The sequence below is a fragment of the Apium graveolens genome, chromosome 4 (genome assembly GCF_009905375.1).
Source record: "Apium graveolens cultivar Ventura chromosome 4, ASM990537v1, whole genome shotgun sequence".
Classification (NCBI taxonomy): Eukaryota; Viridiplantae; Streptophyta; class Magnoliopsida; order Apiales; family Apiaceae; genus Apium; species Apium graveolens.
In genome coordinates, this window is record NC_133650.1 from 11,626,617 (window position 1) to 11,643,596 (window position 16,980).

Genomic DNA, 16,980 nt, shown 5'->3' on the forward strand with positions numbered 1-16,980 from the left:
CACAAATTAACCGTAGAAATTTGAATAACGCATCAACATATGTCTTCCACTACAATGTCCAAATTACTAATTTTAAAATTTTATTTAAACAACACAAATCTGTCGAAATACTATACGTAGAAAATAAATATATACAACTATATATATTGGTAGAGTAAATAGATGTTAATAGATTTGAGAGATAAACATGAAGATCGAGAGAGATATTGACCTATTTATCAATCTGAGAAAGAAAGAACAAGCTGATACTTACTTATAAATATATGTATATGTGCATATGAAGTCAGAGAGAGACCACCGGTATCAGAGTGAAATGTTATCTGTTATTAATAGTTTATATTATTTTTTTTGGTAAATAAAATGAGAAATTTTAACATATCAGTTATCAATTAACCATCTTAGATTTGGGCCAATTCCAAATCCAAATTCTATTAACTCTCCCGTAGAGCTAATTTTACCAAATACATCATTTCCCTGGAATGCTCGCAAAAAATCATAAATTTTGATGAACCTAGAACAAGAACACTGTTTATTAAAGAAAATACATGTAAATAATTAATTAATATCAATGAAAACTTAATTAAACCATGAAAGAAGCATTTAGGCCAATGTGCTTGCAAGATTAGGTTGTACTTTTAGAAATTAAAGTAGACAAAGAAGACTTCAAAACCCATATTTATCGTGGTTACTGCATTTTACAAGCAACAAATCTTTCGAGTTTACCGGAGATCTAAATGTTTGGACAATCAACATTTAATAACATCAATGAAACTTATTTACCCTATAATCGACAAACAATCAATATAAGCCTAAGTCCGTCAAATTTTAACAAAATAGAAATCAATAACACTTGCTCATATCATGGGAAATCCCAAATCAAATATTAATGATTGAATTACAATATCTACAACATATACTCAGGCAATAAATCAACCAAATTTATATTACAATGAAGAAATCATTAATATTTTAAAACCACAAACTGTAACAATCACTTAAAAAACACAAAATCGATAAGAAATGTCTATAAACAGATTTATTAGTTAACAATATAGATAAGAGGGGGACGGAGATCTCACAGATAAAAATCACTCGATGGGTGAAACCGATTATAAGATTGGTTATCGGCGACTTCGGGAAAGGTGTGTTAAAGTTGAAGCGGATAATTAGGTGTAACTTATATAGGGTCAAAGTTTTTAAGTCGGGTCATTTCTCAAGTTTCCCCAAACAATGTGTCCCGGTTTGATTCAAAAAAATTAAACCCAGGTCTCTTAATTTAAGAAAAATATCAAACAAATAACAATTTACTATGTAAATCCTCCTTCTACTAATAATAATACAACAATTATTATTATTATTATTATTATTATTTTTGTTATTATTATTATTAATTATTATTCTCGTACAGTTGTGTTCTCGTTCTGTTAATGTTCTCATAATGTTATTGTTATGGTAATTGTATTGTTATTGTTATCTTATTGTTACTAGTCATTGTTAAATAGCATAAAATTTAACCCATTAAAATTTGAATAACGCATATAATATCCAAATCACAAATTTCTAAAAAATTCAAACACAAACCTATAGAAATACTATAGGTAGAAAATTAATATATACAAACTATATATATTGGTAGAGTAAATAGATGTTAATAGATCTAGACAGATAAACATAAAGATAGAGAAAAGTTTTTTATCCTATTTATCAATACGAGATTAAAGAAAGAGCAAGGTGATACTTATTTATAAAATATGTATAGAGTGCGGGCGACTAGTACAAGAGTTAAAGTAAGTCCAAGAGTGTCCTAAGATATGTCTTAAAATATTATAAAATATGATATCCTAGTAATTTAGGGACAATATTCTCATGTATGCACTCCAACAACAATGCCTTATAGTTGTGTCTTATCATTAAAAATATATTAGATTTAAATTATATTTGGAGGGGAATGAAAAAATGAGAGAGAAGATATGTATAAAAAAATGAGGGAAGTAAATTTTTTCTTAAAAAAAATTGAAATAAGGCATGCCTAGTGGAATTATTATCCTACATTAGCAACGAATTTGATGAAATTCTATACTAGAAATCGAGGGTTCTCTACGGTTCTCTATATAATAAGGGGTCTCTTGAAGAAATGGCCTATATGTTATTAAGTATGTTTATAATCTTTTAATTTGTTGATAAATAATGTATTTATCGATATGTTTTTATAAACATAGAGGATTAACTCTTTTGTGTAATATAATAGGAGATGAAGACCGTTAAATAGGCATATAAATCTTTGTTGGTTATTCTGAGTTAATACAACTAAGAATAATATTTATGAATTAGCTAAAGAATCAGAGAACGTAATCTCTAAACTAGGAAACAAACATTACAGCTACTGTACAATAACTTCCCAAATAATTTCTCACTCGATTCCTATTTTCTACACCCCCTCAAGTCGGACAGAGAATATCTTTCATGGACAGCTTTTCAATTAAGTTTTTAAATTTCTTTGTTGGTAACGCGTTGGTGATAATATGTGCAATCTGGTGTCCGGTGGGAACATAAGGCACACAAACTAGTCTGTCATCCAATTTTTCTTTTAAAAAATGCTTATCACTTTCTATGTATTTGGATCTCTCATGAAGGACCGGATTATGAGCTATCAAAATCGCCGATTTTTTGTCACAATATGCCTTCATTGGTAATTTTATTCTCATCCGTAGCTCTTCCAAGAGTCTTTTAATCCACAATCTCACAAATTCCAAGTACAACTGCTTCAAATTCAGCTTCAACCTACTTCGTGCCACCACACTCTGCTTCTTGTTGCGCCAAGTTGTTAAGTTTCCTCTTATGTAGGTGCAATAACCTAAAGTTGATCTTTTATCAATAGCACTTCCTGCTCAACATCGGTATAAACTTCTACTTCGACAAACTCGTTTTCTAAATAATAGTCTCTTTCTTGGTGTACCTTTTGAGTAGGGCTGCAAATGAAAAGATCGGTTCGTGAACAAAACTCGGGATCAGCTCGTTTAAGTGAACTCGACTCGGTTCGTTTCCTTAAACGAGCCGAGCTTGTACATGAAAATGAGCTTTTTGTCTGTTCGGCTCGTTTAGCTCGAACTCGGCTCAAACGCGATAACTCGACTCGGCTCGGATAAAGTTTATATATATTATAAATATTAAATTATTAATAATCACCTAAAAATTTTATTAGTACATTTTTTTATCATTTATTAATAATTTAATTATTTTATTTTATTTTATTTTTCTATATTTCAAACTTAGTTTTTTCGTAACGAAACTTAGTTTTTTCGTAACGAAACTAGCAAACATTGTTATCATGATATATTGATCCCCAGTTCTTTATATTTTCATAACAACACCTATTAAATAATTTGTAATTTACAGAAATCAATTTAAGCAAATAGCAAGGGGTCTGTTCCTAACAATAGGGCTCATCCAATCTTTAATCCAACGGCGTACAAACTGTTTGTTATGTAAAAGCTCCCCGGCAAGACTGGCTCCCAAACAACAAAAAATAATAAAATTTCAACATCGACAGTTTAAAAAGTAATATACGATTTCTAAAGTTACGAATGTCTTAATAATTTAAAATAAAATTGTATGTATTCTTAAAACTCGTCTTCAAAAATAAAATGATATAGATCCAGAAACAAGTGTAGAGTTGTGAGTGTGGTATATTATTGTAAGATGAGACTATTATTTGATCTCGATACAACTTGTAAAATTATAATTTATACTTAAGGTTGGTCGATTAAAAAATTTCTGCGACCTATTAGTGGACAACTTAACTCAACTCGAGTTCGGCTCAGCTCGGCTGTTCGTGAACAACTCGTGTTTGGCTCGGCTCGGCTCCTTCCGAGCTTAAACATCACTTTCGACTCGGTTATTAAACTCGGGTCGGGTTGGCTTGTTTTAAAAAAAAATAAAGCCCGGCTCGGCTCGAACAGAATTCAGCTCAGTCTGTTTGTTTGCAGCTCTACTTTTGAGTACCGTAGCACCCACTTGAATATATCAAAATGTTAAACTACAATGATAATGCATAATTGACTTACAACCACTTATTGCAAATGCAACATCTGGCCGAGTGTGTGACAAATATATTAGTTTTCCCGGTAGTTGTTGATATTGCTCTTTGTTCACTTGTTCTTCCAAGGTTGCAGGCTGAAGCTTTATATTGGCTCCCATAGGTGTGAAGCTTTATATTGGCTCCCATAGGTGTGAAGCTTTATATTGGCTCCCATAGGTGTTTTCAACACGTTTACATCCGAGTAGACCAGTTTCATGTCACAGATCCAAAACAAACTTGTGCCGTGAGAAAACATTTCACTAGTAGATCGTTAACGTGTTGATGCCAGATTATCGGTAAAAATTTCTTAAATTCCATCCTAATATCGAAGTTGACAAGTTTGAGAATGTTTTCCATTTCCCCAGTAAAAAAAAAATTGCAACTGAAACAAAAGATTCTCCGACACAAATTAAAGACCTTGCGAATGTAAATTCGTCTCAATGTTCCCCATTAATTAAAAAACAATCGAAAAACTATCTTCTTGGAAATGCCCGGATTTTATAAATAACAAATACACACTTGAAGAACTGCACACACAACATCAAAAACTTTGAATTAAAGGTAACTAACAACGGAAAACGAATTTAGTAATGAATATTTAATTCTTAAGCATTCAAATACGTAACTTTGTGTACGAGAAAATTACCAACTTATTCTTTGTAAGCCTTGTTATGAAATCAGGAAAGCAATGAGAAAGGAAGAAAAAAAATGGCATGATTAGTAAAAATAAGACAATGGTGAGGCCGTACAACAAATTCACATAATATACAGGCAGTACAGACTTGGAAGGCTTAGAATGTAATGTCTACACAGATAAGATCCTTGCAAAATCAGCCGCTCTCGATTGGCGACTGTACCAACAAAAGTATAATTTGATACAGTGGTTCATAGGGCAGCTCTGCCATTGTTGCCATTTTAAAAAAGTTCAAGCAGCAAGTACAGCCGATTCAAAAGACTACACATCACATTTACTGACACATGGACTTGTATTTCAGAGACTAGTAAAACATTCATGCACTTCTTCGGATATCATTCGTACAAGCATTGTTTAAATAGTTTTAAAAAGCACAGGAGATGAATCATGTAATTAAGGTGTATACTTGCTAACGAAAAAATGCCACCAACCGATTTTAGACACCTCAAGAAAATAGTTTTCAACAGTACATCATGTCTTACCGAATTGATTTCTACATGGGCTTAATACTAATGGAGTTAATTGGGTGTTTATATTGAAGAAAACTTTTCATTGACCACTCTCGATGTGGTGGGATTTCGGTTGACACCCTAACAAATTGTTTGTCTTTAACTCAAGTGGTAATTTATCTGATATAGCAATTATCTTACCCGTTATTACCCCTGCTGAACAGGTCGCAAGGGTAGTACAAGTAAGACTTTCAACACGAGACTCCACATTGATCTTTATTTGCAAGTACACTGATCTCTACTCACTATCTCCACATACGCGAGTTCAGTGAGGGCTTCTACACAATACAGTTGCAGTCAACTACCCTTGATTCGACTGCATGCACCTTGACTCCATATTATTATGACATCGTTAAAACTAAGCTCAGACTAAAATGTCTTTGAACATCTATCAAAAAGGTCTCATACTAATAATATTTCTAATGGAATAGTAATGGAGATTACTAGTTTCTTATATTTAAGAGGAACTCTTTGATTTTTTAGTGTATGGACTTGGGTTGACACTGCAACGAGAATATCCAAGTTGAGACTTTATTTACGATAAATCTAGAAGGGGAGTAAATCATTAAAGAAACATTACCAAGAGATGGATAGAAGAAACATATGCATATGCTAGACCTTGATTACAGCTACCTAGACATAATGCCTAACAAAAAATTGATTCAGTGCAATCATCATTACCCAACTGGTCTACTGCATAACTTCACTTCACTTTTTTTTATTTAACAAAAGAAAAAACAAACTTTGCCTTGATTTACATTAATATACAATTTTCATTAATGTACATTATTGGTACTAGTTCAAAGACAGGGGGGGATGTAAGTATGAAACTGAAGCATGTGTAATAAAATAAAGATAAAAACAAACAATTGAAGAATAATAAAAACATGATGAACATAGACAAAGAATTGGAACAGAACAAGTTACCTCGTAATATGTATGCGCATATATAGATACATGAAGAACAGGGTTTTGGTGACATTGCCGATCATCGGACCGTATAACACTGCCGTACCCTCCTCTTTTCCAATTGCAATTTCATTATTATAATTTTGTCGAATTTATTGCAAATATACTATTTTAATTATTTAATAATTATACTATGTTGAATGTGCTGACTATAGCTGACTGTACCAATAGTGACAGTGACGTGGCAGCTAACGTGGAAAGTGGGTGCCAGTCAATGCTGACGTGACAGCTGACGTTGCTATTGGGTCCCCAGTGCTGACATGTCAGCTGACGTGGAAGTTGACTGGGCGGTCTGTGTGGCTGCTGATGTGACATTGGGCCCGCAGGCAACAAAAACAAACTTAAAAAAGTATTTTTGCAATTTTTTTAAAAAAGTGACAGTATTTTTACAAAAATATTTTTACTCTTGTGTATTTTTCAAAAAAGCCCTAAAATTTATATTAGAGTAATGTTAAAGGCACAAAAATAGTTCAAAAATAATTACAAAAATTTGTTATAATATGACATGTAATGGGTGATGTTGTAATATAAAAAATTTAATTGATGCTATTATTTTGAATGCATGCGGTCCATTTATATTTAACCAATAAACATCTAACACGTGACATTTGTAACTATTTTAAAAACTAATTTTTTACCCCTAACATTTTCCCTTATATTAAGATCGGAAAAAATTCGATTTGGATATATTGGGGTCATAACTCGTTTATTTTTTCAATTTATGAGACTTTAAAAAATATTCTTATTATCAAATTAGTATTTTTAAATAATATAATGTATTTTTTCATAAAAATTATAATCAAAAAATTATGTTATTATAAAAAAATAAACTGTTTTACATATGCATTTACTTATAAATAGGACATTTGTTTAACAATTACTCCCCCGTCCAATTTTATGTGAGTCATTTCCTTTTTAGAACGTTCTAAAAGTAATGAAACTCCATTTTTAGCATTTTTTTAACTTTTATAACCACGCAGTTCATATAACAAACTTACTTTAGGTATTCACTATCTTATTTGATCTTATTTTATGTGTGTTTCATATTGAAATCAACCATTAATTTTTTTAAATATGTGCTAGTTAAATCGGCTCATACATTACGAGACAAACAGAGTAATATATATTGACAATAAGTTTATGAACAGTGTAAAATCGTGTACTTTCATATTTTGTGTCAAAAATTTTAAATACAAACCCGATTCAGATTTGTATCGTGTACCAATTTTGTGATACTAACCCGTAATTAATATATTGATGTCTAACCGTTTATTTCACGAAAGTACACGAATTATTTATGAAAAATAAATAATATTAACTATTAAAAAATGCAGTAGATAATTAAGTTAGTCTAGGACAGTAAATACAGCAAGAAACTCATTGATATCACTGACATTCCAGCTTACCGGAATTCACATTATACTAGCATTTTCAGTATTCTAGCGTGCCCATGCCTTCAAACTTCACAATTCACATTATATATTGTGGAGTACATCTTTCATTTCATACGCACAAGTGCATTACCATTACAAAAGGTAAGCTGGAAATTATAAAAGCAGTTTGTAAAGCAGGAAAACAGGTCTCTCTGGTAATAATCCGGAGCCTTTTAACACCCCTTCAAAGTTTACAAACATGTAAAAGCCTATCCAAATTTGCGTTCAAATTTACCAAGTGTCTCGGCTCGGGTCATACTAAAATCAGCATACGCTTCATTAAGTCGGTTGCTTATGTCTTCTCTCAGTGCCTCAACAAAATTCATGTCATTCAGTGCTTCATGCCAATCCACACCACCTCTAGCACACTTCACAATGTATTCTTTTAAAAGGAATATTGTCTCTGCACCCATTCCACTAGAATTTCCACTTCGAGCACTAGAATGGTCTTCCAAATTTCCATCAAGGTTTCGGCTTTCCCTTCCAAGAATTCTCTGACACCCCTGAAGCAGTCACTAAATGATTCTTTCATCTTTTCCAGTGTTCTAAACACAAAAAGCACGTGTTACCAAGTAACTCGATAGAGGCAATGAGCCGGCTGTTTTCTCTGGTAAACTCCCATGAAGTACTTTATACAATACTTTAAGAATACACCCATTTCAATGAAGTCGTGATGGCTGCCATTAAGCAAAAACAACTTCACAAGTTGGTAGTGAACCAATCTTGTTGTTGACAATTCACTAGTGCACACTTGTATAGGTGTAAAGTACGTCATAAAAGAACTGACTTTATTGTTCTGAGCGGGAACATTTGTGTCAACAATCCAACGATTAAGCATTGAACGATCAGAAGGGCGGACACTAGAACTTACTTGCTGCCGTTCACTGAGGAACAAATGAGCAGAGCTCAGCAATATTACCTGCATAGGAGTAACCAACATCATGCTCCTTAGTAGGTTAGTATACCTTTTTTAAAGTATTTTAATAAAAAAATCAAGTACGAGGCAGCTTGGTAAGCGGATTGTCACTGCTGATGAATGAAACCACCCAGAGAACAAAACCTAGATTAAAAGATTAAGTTACCTTCCCAAGCACATGCTGAGCAGCTTCATTACCCGCTTCAGAACATTTGACGAGTAGGCCTTTGACATTTTGGAACTGGTAAAATTTGAAAGGTTCCATCTTGATATCAAACTTGACAACCCTTAAAACTGATTTAGCTTCCGCACACAAAAGAAAATCTCGACAACTGCAACACAAAAATTGACAAAGACGTGTTAGATACCCCATGTATAAATATGTACAAGATCTTTCCTTTCACTAAGAAATTACAGGCTATATTCGTTTATAAATAATTTTATACTTGAAATAGCTTCAAAACGAAACATAAAAAAAAACTTTATACTAAAGATCAAAGCTTCATAACAGGTCAACCAAAGGCTAAAAACAAGAAGTTTAATCGAGAGGGAGATTGACCAATCACCCATATAAAAATGATACATACTCGCAAGATGTAGTGCTCAATAGACAAGAGAGTACCTGAAGAAATCCTAGAAAGCTACACAAAATAGGGGAAAATAGTGGAGACAGTCTATTTGTTTAGCTGAACCTTAATAATAGTATAATACAGCAGAACAGAGAGATGCAAAAGGGTGGTGCAACTCCCTAATATAAAAGAATTTTACATACATATCAAAATCTATATATGACAAGGCCAAGAGGGATCTTATCCAAAGTACTACCGGACACTGGCTCAATTCTCGTCAAAACACATATATAATTTAAACATATACTTCTATTTACCGTAAAGATCTAGAGTTAATACCTAGGCAACTACAAAAAATTACATACTGTTAATTTCTTAGTAAAAATTGAACACATCTATAGTTTAAGGCACGCTTTAGCCTTATATTTCAAATTCATGAGAAGGTGTACACATAAAATCAAATGACAACATGTGACATTGTAAAAATATATAATTTTTTTGTAGTACTTACTCATGATGTCTACGAATAATATATATATTTAGTTTAGAATGTTACAGTTTTTTAGTATGTATTCAGGTCCCACATAAAAAAAAAATTAAAAAAAATATTGTGGGGGCACGTGACCCCAAGGGTCCCCAACTTGCATCCGCCCCTGCCTGTGTATGTAAATATTTATAAGATCTTTCCTTTCACTAAGAAAATGTGGCTATATTCATTTATCAATAATTTTATACTTGAAATAGCTATTAAACAAACATTAAAAAAACTTTATACTAAAAATCAAAGCTTCATAACAGGTCAACCAAAGGCTGAAAAAATGAAGTTTCATCGAGAGGGATTGACCAATGACCATTAAAAATGATACATCTCACAAGATGTATTACTCAATTGACCAGAGAGTACCCAGTGTGATGAAATCCCAGAAAGCTACACAAAATAGCGGAAAACAGTGGAGCAGTCTATTTGTTTAGCTGAACTCTAATATAGTATAATACAACAGAAAATGGTGGTGCGAGAATTTTACATACATATCAAAATCTGTAAATGATAAGGCCAAGAGGGATCTTATATCCAAAGTACTAGCTCAATTCTCTTCAACATATTATAAGTTAACAAGTTAGAATGTAATGTCTTACACAGCTATTATTCGGGCAAATGCTTCTGCTCCACCTGATGACTGCACCAACAGAAAGATGATATGAAAAAGCAGCTCACAGGGCAGGTCTTTCATTGTCGCCATTGCCTACACAGTTTAAGTTACAACTGATTAAAATAACTACACAACATCACATTTACTGTTGTAGGGAACTTGTAGTTGCAGAGTAATAAACTATCATAGCACTTTTTTATTAATATCATTCATACAATCATCATTTAATCAAATAAATAATTTGTAAGGGATAAAAGACGATCATGTATTATCATAAATAATAATAAAAAAATAAAACTGCCTATAAAGATTTTAGACACCTTAAAACAATTTGTTTGACAACACTCCTCTTACCGGAGACTTTCTTTGAAACCTGGAATTACAACAATCACAGCATAGCAAACACTTGAACTACTGTTTTTACTGTACCCAAATGACAAAATTTGGTCACCTACAACGTAATAAATAAGCACCAAGATAAATACTCATACCACTTAAAGTTAAAAGCTATCCCAACACTCTAAATTTGATTATATCTACAAAACCGTTTCAAATGCGCTTAAATTTATTCCAAATCCTCTAAATTGATGATTAAATATACACAACCGACCTAAAGGTGCACTCAGGAACATGGATTTCATTTCCACATTATTTGTTTGGGATACACGAGTACTATAAAAATCTCAATTCCAGAATTCATATTATAATATACTGTTTAAGTATTCATGTAACACCAAATTCCAATTGCTATTTAGAAAAAAAAATGGAATCATAACATTTGGAATTCAAATCTGAACTTTCTTTAAAAAATTAGTTTGAAGTATACAATGTCAAATCATATGCTAACATAGACAAATACTCCGAAATACAAAAGTACAGGTAGGTCATCAAATTGTAACAAACCTAACTAATTATCATGATCTATAGACACTTGAGCATGTTGAACATTTCGGATGTGCCATTCATAACTTTTCACAACACCTTCAGAACTTAGAATCAAAATATACCTAGGGATTCACATACATAACATTGATTTGTACACTAATATCAGAAGATAAAATAAAAAAACTTAAATTCATATAGCTCCATCCGTGCATGCTATCTATTCTACAAACATCATTTGGGCAGGACCATCTCTAAACTCATTCTGTTTTCTTTGTTGATCGAGTGGTTGAAATTTAATCACTATAAACTAACTGCCATCTACATGTGTAAAACTCATTATCTTCAATCCATCGTAGAAAAAACTCAAGCTAAATAGCATAAGAAATAATCATTCCAACATTAACCGTAGAAATTTGAATAACGCATCAACATATGTCTTCAACTACAATGTCCAAATTACTAATTTTAAAATTTTATTTAAACCAACACAAATCTGTCGAAATACTATACGTAGAAAATAAATATATACAACTATATATAGTTGGGAAGTAAATAGATGTTAATAGATTTTGAGAGATAAACATGAAAGATCGAGAGAGATATTGACCTATTATCAATCTGAGAAAGAAAGAACAAGCTGATACTTACTTATAAATATATGTATATGTGCATATGAAGTCAGAGAGAGACCACCGGTATCAGAGTGAAATGTTATCTGTTATTAATAGTTTATATTATTTTTTTTGGTAAATAAAATGAGAAATTTTAACATATCAGTTATCAATTAACCATCTTAGATTTGGGCCAATTCCAAATCCAAATTCTATTAACTCTCCCGTAGAGCTAATTTTACCAAATACATCATTTCCCTGGAATGCTCGCAAAAATCATAAATTTTGATGAACCCTAGAACAAGAACACTGTTTATTAAAGAAAATACATGTAAATAATTAATTAATATCAATGAAAACTTAATTAAACCATGAAAGAAGCATTTAGGCCAATGTGCTGCAAGATTAGGTTGTACTTTTAGAAATTAAAGTAGACAAAGAAAGACTTCAAAACCCATATTTATCGTGGTTACTGCATTTTACAAGCAACAAATCTTTCTGAGTTTACCGGAGATCTAAATGTTGGCAATCAACATTTAATAACATCAATGAAACTTATTTACCCTATATCGACAAACAATCAATATAAGCCTAAGTCAGTCAAATTTTAACAAATAGAAATCAATAACACTTGCTCATATCATGGGGAATCCCAAATCAAATATTAATGATTGAATTACATATCTACAACATATACTCGGCAATAAATCAACAAATTTATATTAACAATGAAAGAAATCATTAATTTTTAAAACCACAAACTGTAACAATCACTTAAAAAAAACACAAAATCGATAAGAAATGTCTATAAACAGATTTATTAGTTAACATATAGATATATAGGGGGTGACGGAGATCTCACAGATAAAAAATCACTCGATGGGTGAACCGATTATAAGATTTGTTATCGGCGACTTCGGGAAAGGTGTGTTAAAGTGAAGCGGATAATTAGGTGTAACTTATATAGGGTCAAAGTTTTTAAGTCGGGTCATTTCTCAAGTTTTCCCCAAACAATGTGTCCCGGTTTGATTTCAAAAAAATTAAAACCCAGGTCTCTTAATTTAAGAAAAAATATCAACAAATAACAATTTACTATGTAATCCTCCTTCTACTAATATAAGAAACAACATTATTATTATTATTATTATTATTATGTTTTGTTATTAGGATTATTATAATTATTATTCTCGTACAGTTGTGTTCTCGTTCTTTAATGTTTCTCATAATGTTATTGTTATGGTAAATTGTAATTGTTATTGTTACTTATTGTTACTGTCATTGTTAAATAGCATAAAATTTAACCATTAAAATTTGAATAACCGCTATAATATCCAAATCACAAATTTCTAAAAAATTCAAACACAAACCTATAGAATACTATAGGTCGAAAATTAATATATACAAAACTATATATATTGGTAGAGTAAAATAGATGTTAATAGATCTAGACAGATAAACATAAAGATAGAGAAAAGGTTTTTTATCCTATTTATCATACGAGATTAAAGAAAGAGCAAGGTGATACTTATTTATAAAAATATGTATAGAGTGCGGCGACTAGTACAAGAGTTAAAGTAAGTCCAAGAGTGTCCTAGATATGTCTTAAAAATATTATAAAATATGATATCCTAGTAATTTAGGACAATATTCTCATGTATGCACTCCAACAACAATGCCTTATAGTTGTGTCTTATCATTAAAAATATATTATATTTAAATTATATTTGGAGGGAATGAAAAAATGAGAGAGAAGATATGTATAAAAAAATGAGGGAAGTAAATTTTTTCTTAAAAAAATTGAAATAAGGCATGCCTAGTGGAATTATTATCCTACATTAGCAACGAATTTGATGAAATTCTATAATAGAATCGAGGGTTCTCTACGGTTCTCTATATAATAGGGGTCTCTTGAAGAAAGGCCTATATGTTATTAAGTAGTTTATAATCTTTTAATTTGTTGATAAATAATGTATTTATCTATATGTTTTTATAAACATAGAGGATTAACTCTTTTGTGTAATATAATAGGAGATGAAGCCGTTAAATAGGCATAAATCTTTGTTGGTTATTCTGAGTAATACAACTAAGAATAATATTTATGAATTAGCTAAAGAATCAGAGAACGTAATCTCTAAACTAGGAAACAAACATTACAGCTACTGTACAATAACTTCCCAAATAATTTCTCACTCGATTCCTATTTTTCTACAACCCCCTCAAGTCGGACAGAGAATATCTTTCATGGACAGCTTTTCAATTAAGTTTTTAAATTTCTTTGTTGGGTAACGCGTTGGTGATAATATGTGCAATCTGGTGTCCGGTGGGAACATAAGGCACACAAACTAGTCTGTCATCCAATTTTTCTTTTAAAAAATGCTTATCACTTCTATGTATTTGGATTCTCTCATGAAGGACCGGATTATGAGCTATCAAAATCGCCGATTTTTTTGTCACAATATGCCTTCATTGGTAATTTATTCTCATCCGTAGCTCTTCCAAGAGTCTTTTAATCCACAATCTCACAAATTCCAAGTACAACTGCTTCAAATTCAGCTTCAACCTACTTCGTGCCACCACACTCTGCTTCTTGTTGCGCCAAGTTGTTAAGTTTCCTCTTATGTAGGTGCAATACCTAAAGTTGATCTTTTATCAATAGCACTTCCTGCTCAACATCGGTATAAACTTCTACTTCGACAAACTCGTTTTCTAAATAATAGTCTCTTTCTTGGTGTACCTTTTGAGTAGGGCTGCAAATGAAAAGATCGGTTCAGTGAACAAAACTCGGGATCAGCTCGTTTAAGTGAACTCGACTCGGTTCGTTTCCTTAAACGAGCCGAGCTTGTACATGAAAATGAGCTTTTTGTCTGTTCGGCTCGTTTAGCTCGAACTCGGCTCAAACGCGATAACTCGACTCGGCTCGGATAAAGTTTATATATATTATAAATATTAAATTATTAATAATCACCTAAAATTTTATTAGTACATTTTTTTATCATTTATTAATAATTTAATTATTTTATTTTATTTTATTTTTCTATATTTCAAACTTAGTTTTTTCGTAACGAAACTTAGTTTTTTCGTAACGAAACTAGCAAACATTGTTATCATGATATATTGATCCCCAGTTCTTTATATTTTCATAAACACTATTAAATAATTTGTAATTTACAGAAATCAAATTTAAGTAAAATAGCAAGGGGTCTGTTCCTAACAATAGGGCTCATCCAATCTTTAATCCAACGGCGTACAAACTGTTTGTTATGTAAAATCTCCCCGGCAAGACTGGCTCCCAAACAACAAAAAATAATAAAATTTCAACATCGACAGTTTAAAAAGTAATATACGATTTCTAAAGTTACGAATGTCTTAATAATTTAAAATAAAATTGTATGTATTCTTAAAACTCGTCTTCAAAAATAAAATGATATAGATCCAGAAACAAGTGTAGAGTGTGAGTGTGGTATATTATTGTAAGATGAGACTATTATTTGATCTCGATACAACTTGTAAAATTATAATTTATACTTTAAGGTTGGTCGATTAAAAAATTTCTGCGACCTATTAGTGGACAACTTAACTCAACTCGAGTTCGGCTCAGCTCGGCTGTTCGTGAACAAACTCGTGTTTGGCTCGGGCTCGGCTCCTTCCGAGCTTAAACATCACTTTCGACTCGGTTATTAAACTCGGGTCGGGTTGGCTTGTTTTAAAAAAAATAAAGCCCGGCTCGGCTCGAACAGAATTCAGCTCAGTCTGTTTGTTTGCAGCTCTACTTTTGAGTACCGTAGCACCCACTTGAATATATCAAAATGTTAAACTACATGATAATGCATAAATTGACTTACACCACTTATTGCAAATGCAACATCTGGCCGAGTGTGTGACAAATATATTAGTTTTCCCGGTAGTTGTTGATATTGCTCTTTGTTCACTTGTTCTTCCAAGGTTGCAGGCTGAAGCTTTATATTGGCTCCCATAGGTGTGAAGCTTTATATTGGCTCCCATAGGTGTGAAGCTTTATATTGGCTCCCATAGGTGTTTTCAACACGTTTACATCCGAGTAGACCAGTTTCATGTCACAGATCCAAAACAAACTTGTGCCGTGAGAAAACATTTCACTAGTAGATCGTTAACGTGTTGATGCCAGATTATCGGTAAAAATTCTTAAATTCCATCCTAATATCGAAGTTGACAAGTTTGAGAATGTTTCCATTTCCCCAGTAAAAAAAAATTGCAACTGAAACAAAAGATTCTCCGACACAAATTAAAGACCTTGCGAATGTAAATTCGTCTCAATGTTCCCCATTAATTAAAAACAATCGAAAACTATCTTCTTGGAAATGCCCGGATTTTATAAATAACAAATACACACTTGAAGAACTGCACACACAACATCAAAAACTTTGAATTAAAGGTAACTAACAACGGAAAACGAATTTAGTAATGAATATTTAATTCTTAAGCATTCAAATACGTAACTTTGTGTACGAGAAAATTACCAACTTATTCTTTGTAAGCCTTGTTATGAAATCAGGAAAGCAATGAGAAAGGAAGAAAAAAATGGCATGATTAGTAAAATAAGACAATGGTGAGGCCGTACAACAAATTCACATAATATACAGGCAGTACAGACTTGGAAGGCTTAGAATGTAATGTCTTACACAGATAAGATCCTTGCAAAATCAGCCGCTCCGATTGGCGACTGTACCAACAAAAGTATAATTTGATACAGTGGTTCATAGGGCAGCTCTGCCATTGTTGCCATTTTAAAAAAAGTTCAAGCAGCAAGTACAGCCGATTCAAAAGACTACACATCACATTTACTGACACATGGACTTGTATTCAGAGACTAGTAAAACATTCATGCACTTCTTCGGATATCATTCGTACAAGCATTGTTTAAATAGTTTTAAAAGCACAGGAGATGAATCATGTATTAAGGTGTATACTTGCTAACGAAAAAATGCCACCAACGATTTTAGACACCTCAAGAAAATAGTTTCAACAGTAACATCATTCTTACCGATTGATTTCTACATGGCTTAATACTAATGGAGTTAATTGGGTGTTTATATTGAAGAAAACTTTTCATTGACCACTCTCGATGTGTGGGATTTCGGTTGACACCCTAACAAATTGTTTGTCTTTAACTCAAGTGGTAATTTATC

At 32.0% G+C, this 16,980-nt stretch overlaps 1 protein-coding gene across 1 annotated transcript; it reads right to left on the reverse strand.

Annotated features, from left to right (window-relative positions):
- Positions 1-7,892: 7,892 nt before the first annotated feature.
- LOC141718323 (uncharacterized) lies at positions 7,893-16,386 on the reverse strand. Its single transcript, XM_074520706.1, has 5 exons — positions 15,658-16,386; positions 10,306-10,412; positions 8,766-8,931; positions 8,253-8,602; positions 7,893-8,163 (listed from the first exon to the last, which is right to left on the reverse strand). Exons 1-5 carry the CDS (start codon positions 15,787-15,789, stop codon positions 7,893-7,895), a joined length of 1,026 nt encoding a protein of 341 aa, XP_074376807.1. The 5' UTR covers positions 15,790-16,386.
- Between the last annotated feature and the right edge of the window lie 594 nt (positions 16,387-16,980).

What these genes read in the sequence shown, in the direction of transcription:
- LOC141718323 (XM_074520706.1), bottom strand. Translation starts at nt 15,789, where the DNA reads ATGGGAGCCAATATAAAGCTTCAGCCTGCAACCTTGGAAGAACAAGTG. An exon ending in TTGCATTTGCAATAAGTGGT is followed by an intron (nt 10,413 to 15,657) that starts GTAAGTCAATTT and finishes TAAACTGTGTAG; the next exon opens with GCAATGGCGACAATGAAAGA. An exon ending in TGCCTCTATCGAGTTACTTG is followed by an intron (nt 8,164 to 8,252) that starts GTAACACGTGCT and finishes AATTCTTGGAAG; the next exon opens with GGAAAGCCGAAACCTTGATG.